Here is a 26,278-nt window from a genome sequence, read left to right as displayed (position 1 = left end):
AGCCTTTTTTTAAGTAGGAGAGTAAAGTTAAACATGTTTGCTTTTAGAATGAAAGGTTGAATTGTGAACCCATTCTAAGTAAGACATGTACCCAGAGATGGCTACGTACTCTTATTTGATCACTTTATAAAAGAACTATTATCTAAGTTTACTTGTGTGAAGACTACATTTATAATTGTCATTTTGTCCTTTGCCAACACTATTTTTCAATTCGTGCTTTCACTTGGTCTGGAAGACTCTGTTATGTATGTTTTTTGTTTGTTTTAGGTGACTATGAAAGGCTTATATTTTCAACAGAGTTCCACAAATGGAGAAATAACATTTGTATTTCAAGAAAAGGTAATAAAAATGTTAAGTGAAATAAGATATAATGTTTTCTTTTATTATAGACTAACTTAAATGACCTGTTATTGGTTGAATAATAAGCAAAAGTTTTATTGAAGCTCCCCAAATCACTATCCTTTAATCTTAACATAAAAATGCTGCTTCATATTGTAGCATAACTATATTTTTTAAAGAACTGCTACAAAAAAATTGTTGTTCCTTAGGACAGTAATGTGAAAGTTATTAGGAAGACAGAACAACCTAATCATCTGTATGTTGAAAAATTAATCCAGTTTATTCTGCACACCACAACAAAGCAAGTTTTTAGATTATAGCCATACTTCAAAATATACTTTGATTCATATAGTGTAATGGAAGAGAAAGAAAAACATTGTTTTCCATAAAAATATCTGAACTTGCCAGTTACTTCACTCATTCAACTTTAAATGTTCCCTAATTTGAATGATCAACTTATAGACATAAATAGTGGAATTATTTCTATATTGAAGATTATTAGAAAGGTTATTCTCATAATATTGGATAAAAAAAAGGATATTCTCATAATATTGTGTGTATGGCAAATGAAACAGTAATGGAGTAGCATTAACTATTTTTTGTCAGATTTTGACCTAATTTTGAATATATGACAGGGGACTAGAGGGGATTGAGGCGAGTAATTTACTTTTTGGGCCACAGCATAGCTATTATGAGTCAATCATATCATATTTAATAATATTGACAGGATGACATTGAGTGCCTGAATTTTGAATATTTTTTGCCTTTGAAGTTTTATCTAACTGTGGAATATGATAGTTAATTCCGTGGAATATGCTAAAATATCTGAGACAGATGTTAATGATGCTAAAGAATTTTATTTATAACATTAAGAACATTACAAAAATTAGTAAAGGCTATGTGATGTATGTATGAGTATAAGGATATCCCTGTAAGTGTGAAGGTCTGAGCTTTGAGATGATTTATATTGGAATAAAGTACAAATTTATTGCTCTGTTTTGTTAACCTAAGTTTATTGTCTATACACATGTCCATTTTGAGGTCTGAGTAATTTTCAAAATATGAACTCTAAAGCATTGTATAAATTGTATCTCCAAATTTCCTTCATTCTTTTTTTATCCTATAATATTGGGTAGTTATTTGTTGCTTTTAAAATTGAGTTAACCGTAAGATTTAGGTTCAGTTTAAATTTGTTTATGTAAGAAAATTTTAAAACAAAAAGGAGTGTTCTCATAGAATATGTAACAATATTTTGCTATCATTTGATTCTAGGAAAATCTTCCTATTACAGAGGATAACTTTGTGAAACTCCAAGTTAAAGCTTGTGCTTTGAGCCAAATAAATACAAAGGTATTGATGCTTTTATTATGGCCAAAAGTCAAATCAGAGTTTTGTAATGTATTTATAATGATAACTGACTTCTTAATGCCAAGAAATTATTGTCCATAGAAAAATTGAATCTAAGAAAAATATTTAATTCACATTTGTGTATTTCTACTACAATTAATTACTAGTTTGATTGAAGGTCTTCTATTTTATATCACTACATGAGAATATTTTATAAATTACTTAGCGAAAGACTGAGAGTTTATAATTACTAAGGCATATTGATTAAGGGGAAAATTACCTTTTTAATAGCAATAAAAATAGAAACTAGAAACCTAATGAATTTTTATTTTTGTTTTGTTTTGGGGGTACAAGGGGTTGAACTCAGGGGCACTTGACCACTGAGCCACATCCCCGGCCCTATTTTGTATTTTATTTAGAGACAGGGTCTCACTGAGTGCTTAACACCTCACTTTTGCTGAGGCTGGCTTTGAACTTGTGATCCTCCTTCCTCAGCCTCCCAAAGCAGTGGGACTACAGGTGTGCACCATAACACCCTGCAAGAAACCTAATCAATTAGTTTGTTGACCATTGATTATATGATATTTCTAGTTTACAACTTTTATATGGTTTTATCATTTCTCTCTCTTTCTCACTCATAAACTCATATCTCCAGTCTTACACCATCCCAAGGTTGTGTTTTCATTATTGACCATAAAAATAAATGGAAAATATTCAAATGGTAAACAAATTATTGTTAAACGTGCTATGATAAGTAGAACAACTCCATCTTCTGAGTTTTTTAAAGATGAATAACACTTCATCAGATCATTAATTTTTTAGATTTTAATGTAATCATAATTCCTAAGAATCTTAGTTTTCTTTGATGAACTCAAAGCCAAAATTAAAGAACAAGGCTCCCATTGGGTAACTCATAAGATGAACACAACTTGAGAAATGAATTGAGATTCCCCTGAAGTTTTTTCACCAAGAATATGAGTACAAGTCCTTGTCTGCATATTTATGATTGGAAGATGTACTTTTTAAAGCTATGAAAAATCTGTTAAAATCACTCTGACAGAAAGAAATAGTAAATTATAGTAAAAACCAATTGAATTAATATTATACAAATGTTAGACATAATGGTTTATAAAGACTATGGAGTAATATAAGAAAATGCTATACACATGGGAGACTTGGATTTGTAATTTTGAAAAATAAAGGAAACATAACAAAGAATTGTTTCATTTTTTTATTTGCTATTCCTAAAATACCTATTATATCTACAAATATGTTCAGTCTCTCTGGTGCTGTTGTAAGTTACAGGAACTTAAATACATGATTATTTTAGTATTCTCTGTTATTTTAAAAGATAAGAACACACTATCAGTTTGGTTCGGATCTAACAAAATAATCTTAACAAAACACTGATTTTTTTAAAAAAAAAATGAACTACACTCTCCAGGAGTCGGAAATCATGGTAATTTTACTCTTACTATGTATTCTTCCCACCTGTTTCCTAACCCAAGATTTGTGAGGAAAAACTCAGGCGATTTTTAAAGGATGTGGTAATAGACCACCTTTGTTTTTAATGATCACATTTCCCTTATTCAACAATAACCTCCCTAGATTCCCCTCCGTACTCCTGAATAGAAGACTAAGTAACAGTGTTCGACCAAGAAATATCTGGGCCTTAATTTCCCTTCATACATGGTAAAATAAAGATGTTAAACAGAAGCATTAATAGTTATTTGAATAATAATACTATGTGAAAGTCCTATATATCAACTACTTATCAAATTCTTGGTTTCCTATGCTACAAAGAAATCTATTTTGTTTGTTTTAATTTCAAAAATTAAATCATATTTTCTCTTTCTGTGACTTGATGTTTGTTCTGACTTTTCTCGTGTGTGAGGAGAAACAGGATTTATTCATGACAATAGTATGCTAACAGTTTCTGTCATGATATAGCTTCTGGCGGAAATGAAGATGGAAAAGGATTTCTTTCCTGTTGGAAGAGAAGTTGCTGGAATTGTTTTGGATGGTAAGTTTACAAATGTAAATATTTTTTTCCAAGGTAAAAGAAATGACATAATAGTTTACTGGCACTAAAATCATAGACACCCCTTCAAATGTAAATTTTTATTATACAAAAATGACCTTCTTAAAAATAGGACTTGGCAGAAGAGTAGGTTCCAGGAAGCCAGGTGCAGCTGGAGCAGCAGGGATGCTGATGGAGCAGGAAAGCCTGCAGGGCACGTGGAGGTGAGGCGCTGCCCATAAGGCCAAGGTGTGCAGGGAGGCCCTCTGCAACTGGAGCACATCTGCTTTGCCAGTGCTCCTATGGGCTGCAAGATTTTAACATCTGGGGTTGGAGGCCGGCAATGGGCACCAGGATGTAGGTGTCCCAGCAGATACTCAAGGACCAAGGAGTAAGGCCACACTGGTGGAGCTGGTTCTGTGCTGGTACCTTTAGAGAGGACCCAGGATGGCAAGAGACCATCACGGTGTCAAGAGAAAATATCTTCCTGTTCATGCCTGACCTTTTCGGTTGTGCCAGATTGTCTTTACATCATTACTTTCTGCTTCATACCCTGCTGTCCTCTCATGGCCTACTCCTCCTACCTGCTCAGCGAACTTCTGGACACTTTTCAATGAACATTCCGCTCAAGCCTTTAATCATGTTCTGCCGTCCAAAGCATCATCAACTTATCTGGGAATCCAGTGCTTCAGAATCTACTACACCTCCAGGCCAGCTCTGTTGTGTTGAAAGTGAGCTCTTCAATTTCTCCAAGGAACCATTAGTCAGCTCTGTGGGGTTTTTCCAAATAAGCATGTGGATCACCACCCCCCATCATTTTGCTCAAGTCCTTCATCATTATCATCACCTGATCATGGCTGTCCTGGACAAGGCAGACCACACCAAGAAGTGACCTGGCACCTCTTGGACCCGCTCACATGACCTAGGCATCTTTCTATGCCACACAGCTCCCCTTCCCCTCCTAGGAGGTCCATTCTCACGGCTTCCTAGTGTATTCTCCAACCTGCTAGTGTGGGACTGAGCCAGTCTTTGGTGTTTTCACAATCTCTGTAATCCTGGGGACCAGGCCCACCCCTGTGATACGCCAAGGACTTGACCTACCTATCAAAGGGGATGCTTAGAAGGCCCCATCCTTAAGTCAGTAAACCTGGAGTGCAGGAGCCTGTCTGAGGACTGGGCATCACCACAACCCTTCTACTCAGCCCTGGCTTCTGGCCTGGCCTGGGATTTTGGGGACACTTGAGTGAGGGAGATGGTGCAGGGGCAATGTTTCCCAAAAGACAGTAAGTCAGACCTCTGCCCCTGGCCAGAGCAAACCTGGGGCACCCTGCCCATGAGGAAGTGGCTGCCAGAGCCTTCCATTGGCAGACTCCTCTGTCTGGTCCACCCCGACCCTAGAAATCCAGATAATAAAGGTAGGAACTTCACAATTCTGGACTGGGTTTCCTTTGAGACATTTTTTGGATCAGGGCCTGGATTAAGGGAAGATTGGGGCAAATGGAAGATCTACCTGGATGCTTTCCCCCAGTTTGCTCTTGGCTCCTTCCTGTATTCCACAGTGACCTGAGAAAGAAGCCCTTCCTGCCACTCAAGCTTATGCCACATCATCTCAGGATACCTTCTTTATGTCCTTGACTATCTGCTTCTATTTGTATTCTTAAATACAAATAAAAGACCCCAATAGAGTGTGAAACTCCTTGAAGGCACAGACTTTTGTTCCTTTCTTTATGCCTAGAAGGAACACTAACCTTAACCTGACATATAGTAGTTGCTTAATAAATATTCTGGAAAAAAATTAGGACTTAATTTATAATTAAAGAGCTTAACAGAGTTTAGAAGATATTTAAGTATTATATATTTAAATTCATGAGTAATCATCTTCAGTAGGATGACTAACATTGTCCTTTTAATGATATTTACAAATAAGCATATATTTCTTGTATAAGCTAGCTTTGGGACAAATTCTATGTAATCATAAGTTAAATTTAACTGTGCCTAAAATTGAGCATTTTGAAAGTTAAGTACTTCATTTATCTAGAAATGGAATTGTAGTTTCTGAAGAGAAATAATCAGTGAGATTTATGATTGCCTTAAATATTGCTTTTTAGCATGCAGAACAGTAAGCCTAATTATTTGAGATTAATAGACCTAATCTTAATACTCACTACTAAAAGGTAGTTCATAATCAATCAGTATATGTTTTCTCCCTACATATGTGAATAGGTACATTAATGTGGGTTGGTCTATATTTCAGTTTTACTGTGAATTTTACTCTTTCTCAGTGTTATCCTCTCACTTACCTAAATGATAATTTTTTGTTTCCTCTCTTTTAGTCTACTCAAAATATAGAAAAAATAAGTATGATAACCAGGGGAGCATGCATTCATTCATTCAATTTGAAAAGGACTTGCTAAGTCCTTAGGATATAACTAAGATAAAGGCCTTGCCCTCAAGGAGATAACTGTCTAAAAGAAAGACAGATACATGCATTTGAATAGATTATTATGAAAGCTTCAAGGAAAACTGCCCAACCCAGCCAGAAAAACAGGAAAGACTTCTTAGAGTAAATTGCCCAAATGGCCAGAGGCCAGCAAGTAGAGAATCATAGCAGAGGGAATCATTAGCAAGACAAAGAAGCAAGGTGCCATGGAAAGGCAAGCAAACCAGCCCCTACATCAGAGGACTAGTTGGTTTGTAGACCCACAGACAAGAAATAACAAGAAATAATAAAACCTAGAGAGTGGTGGTAGCAGAGGTAGAAAAGAGGAACAAACTGAAGAAATATTGAGGGAGTCAGCAGGACTTAACAATGGATTGAAATTGGGGAAATCAACACAGATGAGGACCATGAATGACTTAGAGAATTCTAGTTAGGCATGAATTGGTACCACAAATTGATAAATGAAGAGGATCCAATCTGGAAGGTGATGAGTTCAGATTTATACTTATTGAGGTCCAGGTACTTAAATAACATCTCATTGGTGATATCCAGTAATCTGTTATGTGAATTGAATATCAAGGGTAAAGGATCCATGCTGGAAATGTTTATATTTGAGGGTTGTCAGCATGTGGATTGTATTTGAAATAATAGACTTGATAAACTCATCCAAAGAACGTGTAGAAATGGAGGAGACATGTAAACATAGAACTCTTCAAGAGGCACCTGTTGAGGAATAATTAAAAGAAGAGTGTAAAGGGGGCCAAAAATGGGTCCAAGTGATCTCAAGAGGATGTGGATCAGCAGCAGAAAGGAAAGAAAAATTCAATGGGTCAGAAGCCAAACATACTGATGGGTAATAGCACAGGAGGGATCCCAAGAAGCAAACTGCAAAAGGAGGAATACCAGCTTAGAGTTATTTGCTGGGTACCAGCAGAAGAGTTTTGGGGCCATTTTGCTTAGAGACAACTAAAGGGGCCACTTCCAGAATATTGTACTGCTTCATCTCAGTTTTCCTGTGTGTAAAATAGAAGAATAATACTTCATGGGCCTGTTGTAAAGATTAAATGCATGAACATGCTAAAGTGCTGGGTACAAGTAGGCATTCAACAGCACTGCCATTTTTTTCTCTTATAACTCTGAATAAAAATATTCTTATGAATTGACTTTTCTCTGCATAGGCAAAGAAAATATAATTAAATTAATTACTATAAAATTTCATAAACTTTCTGAATGTCTTCACAAAATAAAGTAGTCTTTACATGTGACTCCTATCAGCATTATCCATTGTGTGTCTTGAGATTTGCAACTAAAATAATAATTGAAGGATTAGCCAGGAAGTGTTGTAGAAAACAACATCATCATCATAGAAACTAGGGGATGGATTATTTTCTTTTACTCCTTTATCCTTAAAGTTAGCTAGTAGACAGAGAGCCATAGAGAGAAATATATTTTTCCATGCTCTCAGTAACTGTGTGCCCCAGATTCTGTAGAGAATCCAGATTTGAAGTGTTCTGTCCTAGAGTCTTCACACACTATTATAATGTCCTCCTTCTTAGCCTTTTCTTTGAATGAATGACTTTTTATAAACCCATGGATCCTTTAGTTAAATAAGAATTATATTTAGTAACCTTATGATGGTAACTATTAATTTTCTTCTCTCTAGTTGGAACCAAGGTATCATTCTTGCAACCAGATGATGAAGTAGTTGGTAAGTTTTAGTTCACAGTTCATTTTCAGTTCATTGGTTTTATTGCCATCTCTTCTTCTTTCTCTTTTTATTAATGTTCATTGTGACCTTACTTCATAGATTAAATACTTTCCTGGGCTGGTGGTGTAGCTCAGTGGTAAAGTGCTTGCCTGGCATGAGTGAGACCCTGGGTTCAGTCCCAGCAAGGCAAAAAATAAAATATTAAGAGTTTGAGAATTTACTCTCAAGTATCCATTAATGAAGAAAATTGGAAGTTTAATCCAAATTAGCACAACTTTTGAAGCTTGTCAATAGTTGGCTATAGGGCAGTTTTTTAGGCTGAAAAATAACCATAATTGCTGCTGTGCTTGATACAGTACTTTTCTTTCCAGTCCCCAGTCTGTGGACACACTGAAGTCTCTCAAGAAAAGGAAAGTTGTGTGGCCTATGCTTGACAACCACTGACTGGCTGGGCCTTACAGAATCTCTGTTCTCCACTCTCACTTGAGTCCTACAGAGCTCCCTTGCTAGTATTGAAAACTAAAAATTGACTTGAAACATTAATATATAGTTTTCTTAAAACCTTAATTACTGTAATAATATTTTTCTCAAAAAATATATATGTATTTATACTTGTATCCTAGATAGTCACACAAACATATAGAGTATGGCTTTATTTGTGGTCTTTGAAACTTCCATTTTTTTCATGGAAGATATGCATATAAATTTTAAAAAATTACTTAGCCTTATTACATTTTTTTAAATTTATGATTTTTAGTTGTAGACAGTCACAATACATTTATTTTATTTATTTAATTTTATGTGATGCTGAGGATGGAACCCAGGACCTCACATGCCAGGCAAGAGCTCCACCACTGAGCCATAACTGCAGCCCCTTATAACATGTTTAAGCTATTAAAGAACAGATTTGTAGAAAGATTTTTTTCAGCTTTTTATAGGATTGTCTAATTTTTCTAGAGAATTGATAATTTTTTTTTTTTTGTCCGTGAAGTCAATGAAATTCTGTATTACCCCAGATGCTTTTGGAAGAGACCAAAAATAAAAATGATATTTTTATTGAAAACATACCTAGGTATTACATGAAACCAAACCATAGGAAGGTAGCTATATATATCAAAGACAGTTTTACCCAGGAATTCCAGGTTTCCCCAAGACTCTGATTTAGCTCTATATCATTGACTATTATCTTTATGACACTGTAGAAGTAACAGAAGAGACAAATATGGAGATAGCACAAGCATCATTATGTTTATACCAGAAAATATACAGTCCCCTTCCATATTTCTGAAGTCTCCCTTCCCCACAATGATAATTACTGAAACCTTCCTTAAAATTCCACCGAACAAAATTTACACAAATATGTTCATTTTGAATGAATACATTTTAGTTTTCTTTAAGGATCTCTTTTTAAATTTTAGGAATTTTGCCCCTGGATTCTGAAGACCCTGGACTTTGTGAAGTGATTAGAGTACATGAACATTACTTGGGTATGTAGCAATTCAGTATTCCGACCTCATATAAGTCTTATTAATGTGTTATAACTGTTGGCAGGTCATGTCAATACTTCTAGTTTATAATTGTTATTCATAAAATTCATATTCAGACTAAACAGTGTGTAGACCTTTGAGTTTTACAAACAGCTTATGGTAAGAAATATGAAAATGTTTTCTTTCTTGGCTCTAAAATTATATCCTTAATCAGAATTTTGTAAATTCTTTCTCTTGGAATATCTTTTGTCATTGTCCTTGTTGTTTTATTAAAGTACTCTAACACTGAGCTACATTGCCAGTGTGCCTGGTTATTAATTGAAATTAAAAATGTACAAAACAGTACAGGAATTAAGAACACTTGCCCTGGGCTGAGGCTGTAGCTCAGTGGCAGAGCACTTGCCTAGCATGTGTGAGGCACTGAGTTCAATCCTTAGAAACCATATAAAAAAATAAATAAAGGCATGCTGTCCATTTACAACTTTTAAAAAAGAAAAAACCACTTGCCCTAGTCTGACATGGTGGCACACCCCCTATAATCCCAGCTACTCAGAAGACTAAGGCAGGAAGATCACAAGTTTGAGGCCAGGCTGAACAATTTAGTGAGATTCTGTCTCAAAATAATTTTTATTTTTTGCAGGGGGGGGTGGGTACCAGGGATTGAACTCCGGGGACACTCAACCACTGAGCCACATCCCCAGCTCTAATTTGTATTTGATTTTGAGACAGGATCTCACTGAGTTGCTTAGTGCCTTGCTGTTGCGGAGGCTGACTTTGAACTTGCGATCCTCCTACCTCAACCTCAAAATAAAATTTTACTAACATTTTAAAATAAAATTTTAAAAAGTCAAGCACTTGCATAGCATGTTAAGGCCCTGTGCTCAATTCCCAGTACAAACTCCATATAAAGGTCCTTTAGGAATGACCACTGGCAGTGTCACCTGTAGGCAATTTCCTAGGGCTTGCTGACTACATTCATAAATGAGGAGACTCAACTAGATAACCTCTGCATTCTGTTTGCAGCACCAGCATTTTGTAGCATTTTGTAAAAGGGGGGATAATTTCAGTATGCTCCATGAAACTTTTCAGAGGGAAATTTTCAGTTTACCACAACTCTATTTGAGGTTCTTTTTAATTCTTAACCTAGTGATTGTTTAATGAGAGCTCAGCATTTGGTCACCTCAACTCAAAGTCTGTTCTTTCATCAAACCAAAGAATAATGTTCCAAACAACCTCCTCAAATGTGCTGTTAATCTTATTTTGTACAATATTAATGCTAGAGCTTAAAATTGAATAATTCTTCCAGCTCTTTTCTACTTTTAGTTCCTAAGTCATTCTGTCAAACATAAAAATTATTTTTCATTCTAAATTTGGCAACATTGACACATATTTGTATTCCCAGCAATTCAGGAGGCTGAAACAGGAGGATCTCAAGTTCAAGGCCAGCCTCAACAACTTAGTAAGGCCCTAAGCAACTTAGTGAGACCCTGTCTCAAAATTAAAAAAAAAAAAAAAATTAAAAAGCTCAGGAGCAAAGTATCCCCGGGTTTAACCTTCACTACCAAAACAAAATAAAACAAAAATTTGGCACACATTTGCAGCACTGTTCTGTTAGCACTTTGGTCATAAACAATAAAGAAGTGAAATTATAATTTTCTCAGTACTGATATACTTTATTATTAATCTGCACATGACTCTTGTTTATTTTTTGTAACATAATAAGTACCTGTTGATTACCTAACAGAAAAGCAAGAATCTTGACATTAACCCACATTTAACCTTGTAATTTTAGGATCTTTAAATTTGGCAACATTGTCTTTTAGTATTTTTTTAAGGACTACATGACTGATATTTTGATAAAATATGGTAGTCACAATTCTTACAAAGGGAAGTGTTCCAAAAGAAAGGCCATATAGGTAAACTGTAGATTGAGCATGAATTGTTAGAGTAGATGTGCTTTAGAGTCGTATCTTACTATCTATGTGGGCCTTGAACAACTTAGTTACCCTGAACCCCATTTCTTAATCAAGAAAATTAAGAGAATAGCTATTGGGTGGAAAAAACAAACACAGACTCAATTTCTTGTACTATATACCCCATAACACAGATCACTTCTAGTATGGTCTCAAAATGTTAGAGCAATCAATTCTACAGCCGACATCTGGAGATAGTATCAGATCCTAGAGATTGAGTCCCAGAAGACTGTCCTCTTTTCAGATACTGGTCATAGTTGTGGGCTTCAGAACTTCTGACCAGCAAATTGGGGTTCCAACATTAGGGTTGATTAATTCAGTAGAGTGGTTTGCAGAAATATGTTTGTCAATTTATTATAAAGGATATTTTGAAGGGTATTATTTATTATTTATTGAACCAAATGAAGACATACATAGAGCAAGGTCTAGGAGCTTCTGTACCTGTTGAATTGGGCTGTCCACCCTCCCAACACATGGATAAGTTCTTGTTCACCTTCCTGCAAGCTGTTACATGTTCAGCTATCTAGATTTCTCTCTTCAACCCCTGTCCATTTAAGTTTTTTATGAGGACTTCATCACATGGGTATGATTGAAGCATGGACAACCATGTATAAATGAGATTGGACAAAAAGGACATTACCTAATATTAATAGATTTAGTAGAAAAACCCAACAAGGCTTGTCTCTTCCTAGCCTTTCTTTGCAACATTCCTTCGTCTTGGGTGTGGGGCAGGACCCTTTCTGAAATTGAAGCCTTAATATCTGCTGTCAGACTAGATGTGTCACAGAAGTTCTTTTTTGCCAGCCCAGCTCCAAGATAGAAAGATAAGAGAACATAATTTTGGTTTCTCTGACTTACCTTAGGGGAAAAGATTGCTAGTTTTCTGCCTTGGAGAGAACAGAGAGTAGGGGAAAGGTAGAGAAGAGAAGGTCAGAGAGAAAGAGAGACAGAGACTTTGCTTTCTAAAGCTAAAGCATCCCAATATTATAAAAAAATTGGCTTTTACTAAACTGAATTGTTCTGAAGCTGCTTCAGGAACCAAAGACAAAAATTCAAATACAAGATATGCTTATTGTACTGGTCATATAGGAAATAACAAAGGCAATGGGAGTTATGATCCAGGAACACAGGAGAAAACCAAAATACATACATTTTAATATTATACCTATCTTAAAGAGTTTCATAAGAAATAAAGTACTTTATGTGCTATCATATGTATACTTAGTGTGTTCTGGCTATTTTCATTCCCTGAACATTTTCAACATATGCTTGAATGCTCCACTAGAGGGCAGTATTCTGTCGCTAGTGCAGTGATGTGTGCTTTCCCTGTGTCTTGTCCATCTGAATCTATTGCCCTTAGAGGAAACAGATTTGAAAGAGCTAGTGAAAACATAAAAAGTGCATTAAAATGAGAAAGGATTGCTTGTAGTATGAAAAAATAACATTCAGTTTGCAACATGAACACAAAAACAGTGAAACATATAAAGGAACAGCTTAATGATCAGATCATACACAACTTTTTTAACTATATCAGGAGTTTGCATTTTTTTCCAAGTATAATGAAAGCCATTGATAAATTTAATCAGAGAAATGTTAGAATGTTATTCCAATACTTCTATTTTCAAAGATATCACTAAAGTGATTTGCAAGAAAACCCCCAAGGTTGAAATACAGGTTGAGCATCCAATAATCTGAAATCCAAAATGCTCCAAGATCTGGATTTTTTTGAGTACTGACATGATGCCACAAGTGAAAAATTCTGCACCCAACCTCATGTGACAGGTTGCAGACAAAACAAAGACACACTAAAAATACTTTATGAAATTACCTTCAGGCTATGTATATAAGGTATATGTGAAACATAAATGAATTTCATGTTTAGACTTAGTTTCCATCCTTAATATAACTCACTACATACAAGAACATATTCCAAAATCCAAAACACTTTTGGCCCCAAGTATTGCAGATAAGGAATATTCACTTGGAGTATTTATAGTACATAAATAGACAAATGACTCAACTTGTAATACTTACAGCACAAATGACTAAGAATTCCTATGAGTCAATAAATTTTAAAAAAGAATGATAGAAAATTTGTCAAAGACAGTCACTTCATAAAAAGAATTTCAAAAGGCCAGCAAATGTAGACAGAGGATCAACCTTTTCAGTAGTCAAAAAAAAATCAAATTTAAATCATAGTTAGAAACCATTATACACAATTGGCAAAAATGTAAAAATCTGATAGAAGAGTTTACAGCAAAAAGACAGTGCTGTGAGGGAGTAAATTTATACAAGCACACTTAAAAGTATAAGTCAAAGGTAATATGGTCTAGGACCTGGGATTTCCACTCCAATGTAAATATCCTAGTGAAAACCATGCATAGTGTAATAATGTCCTTAATATTAGGAGAACATTCTTAGCAGCATTGTCACTGATACAACTGGAAACAACACAAATGTGCATTGGTTGGAGAATAGATAACCAAAGGTGTTTGCACACATTAGACTACCATAAAACAACAAAAACCAAAGTACCACAACCTCCCAAGTGAAAGGGCACAGAAAAGGTGTCTCCCAAAAACATAATGTTCAACATGAAAGGCAAGAGAGCAAAGAATACTTCTATTTAAATAAAAGTTCAAAACCAAGCAAAACTGAATGTTGGTTTAGGAATGCATACTTGAGTGATAAGCTATGAAGGTGAATCCCAAATTGAGTTAGAATGGTGACCTCTGGTGGGGAAAGAGGAGGTTGTTGGAATGATCCTTATGCAGTGTTTCTCTAGTAGGATGGTGCTTATTTACCTTTTGCTTTTCATTTATTAATGCAGCTGTGCTTTATGCCTATCTTAAGAGTGGATTATACGTGGACAAGAAGGGAAACAAGGAAACCATAATGTTGGGGAAAGAGTAACAGGAGCAGGGGCTTGGACCAAGGCCATGGTCCATGGTTGAAGAGATAGAAATAGATCTAGAAGGCAGTACGAATAGGACTTGCTAATGGATCGTGTCCTCTTATTCCTTGTGATAGTTCATAAACCAGAAAAGGTTACGTGGACAGAAGCTGCTGGAGCTATTCGGGATGGAGTGCGAGCTTATACAGCCCTGCATTATCTTTCTCATCTCTCTCCTGGAAAATCCGTGCTGATAATGGATGGAGCAAGTGTAAGTGTCAGTGTTTTGTTTTGTTTTGTTTTCCTTAAGAAAAAGATTAAAGTTGACTTAGGAAATTTAGAAACAAGCTAATAGAATTCTTTGCCAATAGATTAATAACAGATTTCTTTTTGGCGGGGCGCGGGGAGTACCAGGGATTGAATTCGTGGGCCTTTGACCACTGAGATTTCTTACCAGCCTCCCATTTTGTTACCATATACTGCTTTTATCAATAGGAGGCCAAAGTTAGATTTAGTGTAATTAGTTTCTAATTATTTTAAACTTATCAGTACATTAAAAAGCAGACAAAGGGGCTGGGGACATAGCTCAGTTGGTAGAGTGCTTTCCTTGCATGTACAGGGCCCTGGGTTTCATCCCCAGAACTACAAAAAAAAGCAGACAAGTCTCCCCCCACCCCTCCCCATGCTGGGGATGGAACTCAGGGCCTTGTGCAGTAAGCTCTCTACCACTGAGCTGTATGTCCAGCCAAGCCATTTTTATTCATTCCTGTTATACAAAGTCTGGAATTCCTACTGGTTTTGTATCAATCATATCACCAATACTTACACTTACGTTAATAAAGTTTTGGTGTCAAAATAAACTGATTTAAATGTATTCCATATATCATCAAAAAATAGACTATCATAATAATAGACACTAAAAGATTATGTAAAATAGCTGGTCTTGGGCTGGGGTTGTAGCTCAGTGGTAGAGCATTTGCCTTGCATGCGTGAGGCACAGGGTTTGATCCTCAGCACCACATAAAAATAAATAAGTAAAGATATTGTATCCATCTACAACTGAAAAAAAAAAATAGCTGGTCTTGGTGGCACACATGTAATCCCAATGATTCTGGAGGCTGAGGCAGGAGGATCACAAGTTTGAGGCCAGCCTGAGCAATGTAGTGAGACCTTAAGTAACTTAGAGAGACTCTATCTCAAAATAAAAAGAGCTGGGGATGTGGCTCAATGGTTAAGCACCCCTGGGTTTAATTCCCAGTACCAAAAATATAGAATATGTAAAATATTACATTCTAAGATGGTTGCAAAACTTGAGATGAATCTATAGTTTTCTATTTGGCTGTTGATGAAAATCATTTTCCTCTCCTTGTCTCTGGAAAAAAAGCAAAGCTATCTTCAGCATTGGCTTCAGCCTGATGTCCAATATCAGGGTAGTAGTGTTTCCCTGTGCTCACCTCACAGGTCCAAATACAGATGGAGTGTTTAAAGTGCTCCAGTCTCCAAAGAGAGGTAGCTAGATTCCTGCAGGTACTTCAACAATGCCCTGACAGCCTCCTTTTCTCTTTCCATGGTCACATTTCTGAATGTGGCATTCCATCCTAGAAATGATGTGCAGTGGTCAGACCTGAGCATGTGATTCATGCAGCCTTTCTACTCCCCTTTCTGAAGAAGTCAATCAGATGTTTAGCCTACTAATCTTATTTGCATTTTTTCCTTTTTGTTATAACATTTTTTGTTTTGGGGTATTTTGTTTTTTGTTTCCCTAGGAAGGACTCAGGAGCAGTCTACCTTGGGGCTACATCCCCAGTCCTTTTTAGTTTTTATTTGTTTATTTATGTTTTAAAATATATTAAAGTAAGCCAGGTGCAGTGGTGCATGCCTATAATCCCAGTAACTTGGGGAGCTGAGATAGGAAGATCACAGATTCAAGGCCAGCTTCAGCTTCTCAGCAAGACCCTGTCTCAAAAATAAAAAGGGCTGTTAATATGGCTCAATGTAAAGTACCCCGGGTTCAATTCCTAGTACCAAAAAAAAGTGTATATACATGTACATATATACATGTGTGTGTGTGTATGCTATATATGTATACAATATATATAATACATTTTGTATAGCATAAATAGATTGGATATGGCCTGTACCCTGTATTTGTTAACCCATCATGTATGTGTTTTCACACAGGCATTTGGCACAATAGCCATTCAGTTAGCACACCACAGAGGAGCCAAAGTGATTTCAACAGCATACAGCTTAGAAGACAAGCAGTGCCTTGAAAGACTTAGGTCTTCTATAGGTGGGTAATATTACTCAGCACAGACTTTAGAACATGAAATTGTTCAGGGAAATAAAAACTGCACTGATAAATGAAGTACAGAATCACAAATGAAAGTCAATTTTAAAATGCACTAACAGCTAAAAAATAATCTGTGCTGATTCCAAATTTACTTAAGTGATATCTTTAATTATTTAAAATTTTTAAACTTACATCTTTCAATTTTTTTTAATTTTTGTCTTACCAACTTACCCAAGTTTGCATTATTAAGTGAACTTTGACACACTTAAGAAATACCTGTTGTTTCTTTGGTTTCAGTCAATAAATCAATATATTTTGCACCATTCTGTGTTTCTCAACCTCTTTTACCCCATCAGGTGTCCTTAAAGTTGTCTATTTTCTGTGAGACAAATGATCCATGCACATAGAAACACAAGTCAGATATAGTTTAAGGTGAGCAGGACATGGTGGAGACTGTGAGCTCTTACAAAAGTTGAACCTAAAAAATAAATAAAAATTAAAAGTTGAACCTATTCAAACAGCAGTGAGTATGGAGAGGAAGAAAATAGGAACAGAGAAGCTGACAGAAAAAGAGCAAAGAGGATGAACAGAGTATAAGTGAAGGGAAGCAGGAAGGAAAGTAATGTTCATTGAACAATGTGGACATTTCCTCCTTAAGTTCTCAACAGCCTTGTGGTGGATGACCATGAAGTAGCTTCTCAGAATTTAACTAGCTTCTGCAAGTTATACAATTAGACAAAGAGACTGGAATGGGTTTTGATGTCTGATCTAACAGTAGAACCCATGTTATTTCCATTGTTCCATTATGCATCCTGCAGAGATAACCAAGAAATGAAAGGGAGGCAATACAGGGGCTGAAGGAGAAGAGGAAGAATAGATTCAAAAGTTTAATGGAAGACTGGGGATGTAGCTCAGTGTTAGATCACTTGCCTAGCATGCCTGAAAGCCTAGCTTCACTCTCGACACTACAAAAAAAAAAAAAAAAAAGGAAGGAAGGAAATAGAAAATAGAATGTAGAAAGAAAGCAAATGGTATTATTGAAGGGAAAGGTTTCTTATTGGTTAATTCTACCCTTCCAAGGTTATTTCAGTCATCTTTCCCTTATGTCTTCTATCCCATTCCCCAAATCTCAGATTACTGTTCAACTGTTCCTCTAATCTGAACATCTCTGAGAGTAATTCTCTTCAACAAGGTGTTGAAAATATTTATAGTGGGTCTGGGATATTGCTCAGGGTAGAGCATTTGCCTGGCATGCACCAAGTCCTGGATTCAATCCAAAGTACCACAAAAAATAGAAATAAAAAATTTAAAACTGCAATATAAGCATTTCTTTGTTTTTATAGTTCAATTTCTAATTGTTCTATTATATAGAAATATAATTATTTTTTCTTTTTTAAATATCTTTATTTTACTTATTTCTTTTTATGTAGTGCTGAGGATTAAACCCAGGGCCTTGCACATGCTAAGCGAGCACTGTACCACTGAGCCATAACCCCAGCCCTATAATTATTTTTTCTACTAATATAATACTTTAAAAGTAACCAGTTAAGGGCTGGGGATGTGGCTCAAGAGGTAGCGCGCTCGCCTGGCAAGCGTGTGGCCCAGGTTCAATCCTCAGCACCGCATACAAAGATGTTGTGTCCACCTAGAACTAAAAAATAAATATTTAAAAAATTCTCTCTCTCTCTCTCTCTCTCTCTCTCTCTCTCTAAAAAAAAAAAAAAGTCTCAAATTTAACAAAAAATAAATAAAGTAACCAGTTAAGATTAGTTTAATTTTCACTAACAGATAAAAATAATCATGTTCCTTTTCCTTACCTTCAGGACTTTTCTCCATTTTGGGTAGCAAGGGGAGGGGTTCTGTGACTGAGAAAGGATAAAACAGCTTATAGTAGATAAGTACCATGTTGAACAACTATTCTTTTGTATTACTGAACTTTAAAAATGATTAAATCTAAACATATTGAAGAAACTGCTTGCTCTTCCAATTCACATTGTAATATGAATGATACATATATATCTCTGTGTTTTCAGATTCTCAGTTCTAGTAACATAAACTAAGCTATTGAGAGCAATCTTCTGCATCCACAGACCATCCTTGGACTACTTTATCCACAAAATGCTCATATTTTTATTTTACTGAATTTATGAGTCCCTTCATTTAGAATTGAACCTTATCAAAATTAGACTCAATGGAAAAATGTTTTATTGAAATATAATTTTCCCCTTTAAATTTAATATTTAATAATTAAACTGCTTAACTCATTTCAGAAAACAGATTTTTTTTCTCCCCCTGATTGGCTTGTGTTGATCACATACAGAATAATACAATTTGTTTTGAATAACTAATAATAATAAAAAAATGTTTTGAACAACTAATAAATAAAAATTTTAAAAATAAAAATTAAAAAAAAAAAGAATAATACAATTGCCTGATTTCCTGTCCTTTACAGCCCGAGTGATTGATGTATCGAATGGGAAGGTTGATGTTGCTGAAAGCTGTTTGGAAGAAACAGGAGGCCTGGGAGTAGATATTGTTCTAGATGCTGGAGGTTGGTACCTACAAAATCAGTAGCTTATTTAGTTTTTTTCAGTTTGGTGAATTTCAGGGGAAAATTAAAAAAAAAAAAAACAGGGAATAATGTTAATGCATTTATTAAATTGGAAGTTTAATTCCAGGCCTTTTTTTTTTTTTTAAACTAAAGACTTTTCTGTTTAAATTGGAGCTTCCTGGACTGGAACTATAGCTCAATGATAGAGTGCTTGCCTCACAGGTGTGAGGCCCTGGATTTGATCCTCAGCACCACATAAAAATGAATAAATAAATAAAGATATTTGTCCATCTACCACTTAAAAAAATACTTTTAAAAATAAAGTAAAATAAATTGGAGTTTCCTCATATTATTCCATTGTAATCACTGTGTATCTGAAAGGATAAACATTGAAGTTTAAGTAACAGAAGACAAATCTCTGTAAGAAACCTATTTCTGTGATCTCATTTGGTCCCAGATAGTACACATTATTATCCAGATGTCTGTTTGCAGTCATTTCTGCTATGTGTGGCTGCCCTCTATTTGGATGGTTGATTTCTGTGGTGTCTATTGGAAAACATATAGAAGTTTCTTAAGTTTTCTCTCTTCTTGAACTTTCTTAGTTTAACCAATATCTATTCAACACCTAATCTGTACACTTCTGTATATATATACACACATATACATGTATATATATTTTTAAATTTTTTTAATTGTCAATGGACTTTTTTTTATATATATAAAATATGGTGCTAAGAATTGAACCCAGTGCCTCGTTGTGAATACCACCTTGGCCATCATGTGTGGGTTTTGTTTTTCTGAAACCATTTTCAAGATTTAAATTTCAAGATTTGCAAGTAACTCATATGACTATTTTGAATCTGAATGCTTTATTTAGAAAGCAGCTCATCCCACTGTTTTAAGCCATCATTGTTATAATTAATTCATTACAAGACTTAACTATGTATTATGTTACATATTACCTTAGTTTCCAAATGCAAACATACTATTTCATTTATAATGAAATATAGAATAAATCTTATAAATATGTTCAATATGAAAGGTATATTTTAAGGTATCTGAATGTACTGTGTGTTGCCTTATTCTAGGAAAAATGCCTCCTCATTACCATATTAAAAAGTAAAACTTTTTGAACAACAAGTTTTTGTCAGATTAATATAAAATGTCTCTTTTCTCTCTATATATATTCATTTACAAGTGAGATTATATAGTAAAGATGATGAACCAGCTGTAAAATTACAACTACTACCGCATAAACATGATATCATCACGCTTCTTGGTGTTGGAGGCCATTGGATAACAACAGAAGAAAGCCTTCAGGTATTATCAGAAACAATAAAGCATTACTGTTAGAACAAAGGAATGTAATTAAAAAGAATAATGCCTAAATCTTGTTTGAGGCAAGCTATGGCTAAATTAATACAAATTCTGAATTATACCCTATGTTTAAAGAAATGTAGTTTGTTTTTTATGTTAAATACATGTTGGCCAAAATGTTAAAATAATGCCTAGTAGGAGAATTCTTCAATTAGATTGAATTATAATTTTATTTAGTTATTTGAAAGTAGTGAGTTCTGAATTTTAAATTGTATTTCAGGACTGAGGATGTAGTTCAGTGGTAGAGTGCTTGCCTTGCATGCTTAAAGCCCTAGGTTCAATCCCCACCACTCCAGAAAAAAACTTGATTTCTGGGCACAGTGGCACATGCCTGGAATCACAGTAACTTAGGAGGCTGAGGCAGGATGATCACAGGTTCAAGGACAGCCTCAGCAATTTAGGCACTAAGCAACTTAGCAAAACCCTGTTTTCAATAAAAAATACAAGTGCTAGGGATGTAACTCAGTGGTAAATTGCCTTTGGGTTCAATTCTCAAAATAATTTTTAAAAAAATTAAAAACTACTCTTTTCTTAGTAACAAACATCACTGACATATACTTAAAATATTTCTGTATAAAATTATACAACTTCCTAATTATTTAAATTGGAAGTACTGTTTAAATGTATCAATAAGTTATTTTCCAAATGTTTTTCTGTAGAATTCAAATTAACATGTAATGGGTGATATGCCAATACCATAATTCTCATATGCTAATCTTGACTTTTTACTATTCTTATGAAGGTGACTGGTAATACCTCAACCACTTCAGTACTAGGATTCTAGATTGGTCCTTCATCTAACCTATACACCTTGCTGTTTCTTCATCATTTGGGGCCATAAAATAGAAAATAAAACATTACACCAACATTATAGTTTACATATTATTAAAGTTTACTGTTTTTGTAATTTGGACATTATTTAATTTTTTTCTAGCTATGCTACTAATCATCCTTCTGCTCTTAGGCTCACAGTAATTGATTGGTCTTTATTTATTCTGTCAAGTTGGATCCTCCAGATAGCCATTGCCTTTTCCTCAAGGGAGCAACGGTGGCTTTCCTTAATGATGAAATTTGGAATTTGTCAAATGTACAACAGGGAAAATATCTTTATATCCTTTTCTTCTACTGACTTGTTTTAGGCTTGAAATTTACTTTGTACTCTACTTTCATATGATAATAAGAAAAATAATTATCTGATAACTCTCCTTGAGTATGCCAAACAGTATTCCAAGTGTCTTGCAGGTATTTGTTTAAATGTTAAAACAATCCATGAGATTTAAGTATTATTATCTTGTTTCATAGTTGAAGAAGGACAGAGAGGTTAGTATATGTGCAAGTACACAGCTATCAAATGGCAGAACAAGAATCACACCCAGAGGGCTGGGGATATAGCTCAGTTGGTAGAGTGCTTGGCTCATAAGCACAAGGCCCTGGGTTCAATCCCCAGCACCATAAAAAAAAAAAAAAAAAATCACACCCAGAAAGCCTCCTTCCTTTCAGTGTCAGAAATAAACCATAATATCATGTGGAAGATGTTTGGTTTTCTCTTTAACCTGACATTACACATGTCACCTTGAGAGGTGTACACCTTACCTTTATGATGGTATCATTGCACAAAAAAAATTCACAGTACTTATCTAAACAGTTGGTATTTTATAACATCAGTGCTGAGAAATCTTCATCACATGAGGCTGCATCTGGATTTTTAAAAATAGAAATCATTTAGTTGGTCATGGTGATGCATGCCTGTAATCTCAGCTACTCTGGAGGCTAAGGTGGGATTGCAAGTTTGAGGCCAACCTCAGGAATTTAATGAGACCCTGTCTCAAAAAAAAAAAAAAAAAAGGCGAAGAATGTAGGTCAATGTGCACCTGGGTTCAATCTCTTGTACCACCAAAACAAAAAGTCATTATTAGAGACAAATCTAGTGAATGAAGTCAAATCATTCCAGTTTTGGTGAAAGTAATGAGAAGTTTTCCTGTGAGAAGGAAGGTGAAAGCAATTCCAAAAAGAAAAGTCCAAAATTCTCTCAAGGAGAATCAACTTCTCTTAAGAATTGCTTTTATTTCAAAGATCACCATTTTATATACAGTTGTACTTAATAAGTTTCAATGTATTGGATAAAAAGATCTTCATTATATGATAACTTTTGTGTGAAGAGATTTACATACCTTTATATTTGTCTCCACTGAACACCATACATTACCTTTGTCAAATGTGCATAGTTATATGTGTGCGATGTGTATAGAGGTCAGCCCCTTCAAGGAGTAATGAAAGATTTATTTCAAAGGTTTAAAATAGTAATATTAGGGTTAGGGTATAGATCAGTGGTAGAGAACCTGCCTAGCATGTGCAGGGCCTGATTCAATCCCAGTACCCCAAACAAAAAAGAAAAAACAATAATATGTAATAAGGATACTGAATGTGTTGCATGTTAAGGAGATTTCAGAACTCTTTCCTATAGCAAATATAGTAGTCTAAAATATTTTGATTAAATATTTTTCTAATAAATTTTTTATTTCCTTATTTTAAAAATTGCGTCCAGCGTCACAATTATCTAGGATTTTTTTAACATGAGATATGAACAATAGAGAATATTATATAACTACTACGAATAGTAGCTGGGCATGGTGCCATCCACCTAATCTAATGGGTAGGGAAGCTGAGGCAGGAGGATCACAAATTCAAAAGTCAGCCCCAGCAACTTAGGGAGGTCTTAAGCAACTTATGAAGACCTTGTCTCAAAAAATGTATGAAAAAGGTAGGAGATGTGACTTCATGGGTTCAATCCCTAGTACTCATCCCCAAAAAGCAAATAACATTAGTTAGCATGTTTTAAATCTTACATGTGAGAATCAAGGTTGACTGTTTTTCCTGTGTTAATTCTCTCAAACCACTCCTAGCTATGATGAGAACATTTTAACTTATTTGCAAATCCCTGGATCAGGTTGAAATATGACATGTTTATATGAAATAATGTTAAATTTTCCAAAATCAAAAATATATGCTCTATACAGACCGTCTCCAACTCAATGATGGTTCATCTTAAGATTTTTTTACTTTAGGGGTTTTGCCAAAGCAATATGCATTCAATAGAAAACATACTTTGAATTTTTAAAAAATTTTTTAGTTGTCAATAGGCCTTATTTATTTATTTACTTATTTATATGTGGTGCTGAGAATGGAACCTAGTGCTTTACACACATGCTAGGCAAGCACTCTACTACTGAGCTACAACCCCAGTCCTGTACTTTGAATTTTTTTAAATATTTGTTTATTTTTTAGTTGTAGATGGACACAATACCTCCATTTCATTTGTTTTTATGTGGTGCTGAGGATCGAACCCAGTGCCTCACTTGTGCAAGGCAGGCGCTCTACCACTGAGCCCCAGTCCCAGCCCTGTACTTTGAATTTTTACCTTTTCCTGGGCTAGCCATATGCAGTACAATACACTGCATTTTCTTGCAATGCTGGGCAGCAGCAACAAGATGTATCTTCCAGTCAGCTGTAAGATCATGAGGAGAAACAACCAATACTCTGCAGTGTACTGTGTTGCTAAACAGGATATTTGGTAGGTTATTATTAAATGTACTTTTGATTTATGATATGTTTAGATTAGAGTGGATTTATTGGGACAAAATCCCATCATAAGTCATAGGGCATCTGTGTGTGTGTGTATGTATACACACGCACACGCGTGTGCACACACACACCAATTTATTTTTCGTTTGTTTGTTTGGTAGTACTGGATATTGTATCCAGGGACACTCTATCACTGAACTACATCCTGCAGACTGTTTTTTTGAGACAAGGCCTTGCTAAATTGCCCAGGTTGGCTTCGAACTAGTGATCCTCCTGCCTCAGCATCCTGAATCTCTGGGATTACAGACATGAGCCACTGCACCCAGCAATTTCAGAAACAGAAGTATAGACATTTGCAGGGATGTGAATATGTGAATTAATGTTCTTTAGGTCATTCCTCTTTTAAAAGGACTTAAGATCATATTTTCTAATTTATGTTTTCTAAAGTGCTGAATCAATCTTTAGTTCTCACTTGTACAGAGGCCCCTCAATCACTTCACATAAGCTTGTTGTTGCTTGATTTAACATAGACAACTCCTTCCAGCTTTTTGATTCTATGCCTTAAATAACTCTTCAGTATTAGCAATCACATAGTTTTAATCTCAATATTATGATTTCACTTAAATTCCCAACAAAGATTTTTTCATTTTACATAATTTTGATTCTGTTAGTGACATATATCACACACACATACTTTGGTCTGTTACCAACCAGACGTAAGAGATGTAAAAAGTAAGTGCTAAATACATCATTCTGCCTTCATTCATTGGTATAAAAGTGGTCATCCCTTAGGCTTGCTGCTCTTCCCACCTATACTTAGAAATTTAGACTTAGTAATACCAACTCTCTCAAATCATTCCTGTTTTACAGGTAAACTTGACAGCTTACAGAATTTCTGTAACAACATTTTGAATTTCTGAGAGTGCAAAACTTGAAAAAGAACAGACCTGCCTAGTTTCTTCGGCCTATTGAATGTTTTTAATCTTTTCTCTTTAATGTTGCCACCTTAACAATCCTTCCAGCTACGCATTTTAAAAGATGTGATGGAGAAGTTATCAGCTGGTATTTTTAGGTATGCTAAAGTGCCAAATCATTTTTATTTTTCTATTCCCCAGGAGATAATGTTTTTGTTTCAGCTTTTGCAGTATACCTATTGCCTCCATATCTTATTTAGTTTAGATAAACATTTACCACTTAATATTTCTCAAAGTATATCTGGTGTTATATCAGTAAGTTTTCCCGAAGATAGAAATGTCCTATGAGTTTCCTGCCTTCTGTTCCTTTCTGTACTTCGCTCTTTGCATTTTCTCATCACCCCTCCCAAATAATCCATAGCTTGAAAAGAGGGAAAAATACGATATGTTTAAGTTGAATCAGTTTACCACTTAGAATAGATAAAGAAGGTATTTTTCCCCTTGAAAATTTAACCAATTTTAACAGTGGAATACTAATGGACAAGTTTGACCTATTTTAAAGTAATATAGCTAAACTATGGCAACTGTCAACTATTGTCCAGTATGTTCTGAACATTTGTGACGTTTGTAATAATTTTTCTCTCCAGACCTCAGTTGGATGAACCTATTCCACTGTATGAGGCAAAAGTTTCCATGGAAGTTATTCAGAAAAATCAAGGAAGAAAAAAGCAAGTTGTTCAATTTTAATCTTCTTTCTCAGACCTCAGCTGGATGAACCATCCATCACAGTATTTGAAGCCAGAGTTTTCCTTGGAAATTGGGAAAAATCAAGGAAGATAAAAGCAAGTTGTTCAGTGTTTAAGCATGTTTTCTGGCTCACAAGATGTTTGGTTATTTGACATATTTGAAAAATATTTTCCAATTTATTGTGCAGATGATCCAAGATAATTCTATAACATTTGAAGGGGGTACTCTGAAAGCCATTTTTAGGTGTTTTTTTTTTTCCCCCACACATTTTCCTCTCCTATAAAATTCTTCTAATGGGAAAAACTTCTGCTTTCAGCAAAATCCACACCATTCTTCTGAGTCTGTTACAGGCCTTGTTATACTGTGAAAGTAATGCTATTAATTATGTATTAATTCCATTTTAAACAACTTAACAAGCCTTTCTGTGCTGTCAAAATTCAAGTTTTTGAATATATTTTCAGGTCTCAAAAGTATCTAACTCATATACACTTAAATTTTGTTTTGAATTATTCATTCATTTCGAGTTTCTTCAGGAACAAGGATCACAGGAACTTGTCCTGTGGGAGCTATGGAGAATTTGCGTGAAGGGCTGGAACTGCCTGGCCTT

General features: G+C 35.0%; 1 protein-coding gene across 10 annotated transcripts in view; it reads left to right on the top strand.

The window, feature by feature from the left end:
- The window catches only part of Cryzl1 (crystallin zeta like 1), a 33,594-nt gene extending 7,450 nt beyond the window's left edge, over positions 1–26,144 (top strand). For 4 of the 10 annotated variants that reach the window (XM_078044578.1, XM_040287008.2, XM_040287007.2 and 1 more), the window contains 12 exons: positions 268–339; positions 1,612–1,689; positions 3,637–3,709; positions 7,810–7,854; positions 9,273–9,341; positions 14,345–14,478; positions 16,389–16,500; positions 18,953–19,051; positions 20,235–20,371; positions 21,432–21,537; positions 25,037–25,082; positions 25,572–26,144. In XM_078044578.1, coding sequence (XP_077900704.1) covers positions 274–339; positions 1,612–1,689; positions 3,637–3,709; positions 7,810–7,854; positions 9,273–9,341; positions 14,345–14,478; positions 16,389–16,500; positions 18,953–19,051; positions 20,235–20,371; positions 21,432–21,537; positions 25,037–25,082; positions 25,572–25,671 — 1,065 coding nt within the window. In that variant the 5' untranslated portion in view covers positions 268–273 and the 3' untranslated portion in view covers positions 25,672–26,144. The other 6 variants (XM_078044580.1, XM_078044579.1, XM_078044581.1 and 3 more) reach the window with 6 other exon arrangements.
- The last annotated feature ends 134 nt before the right edge of the window (positions 26,145–26,278 follow it).

Source organism: Ictidomys tridecemlineatus, chromosome 3 (assembly GCF_052094955.1).
Source record: "Ictidomys tridecemlineatus isolate mIctTri1 chromosome 3, mIctTri1.hap1, whole genome shotgun sequence".
NCBI lineage: Eukaryota > Metazoa > Chordata > Mammalia > Rodentia > Sciuridae > Ictidomys > Ictidomys tridecemlineatus.
Note: the sequence above shows the minus strand (reverse complement) of the source record. Positions and strands in the feature narration are given on the sequence as shown.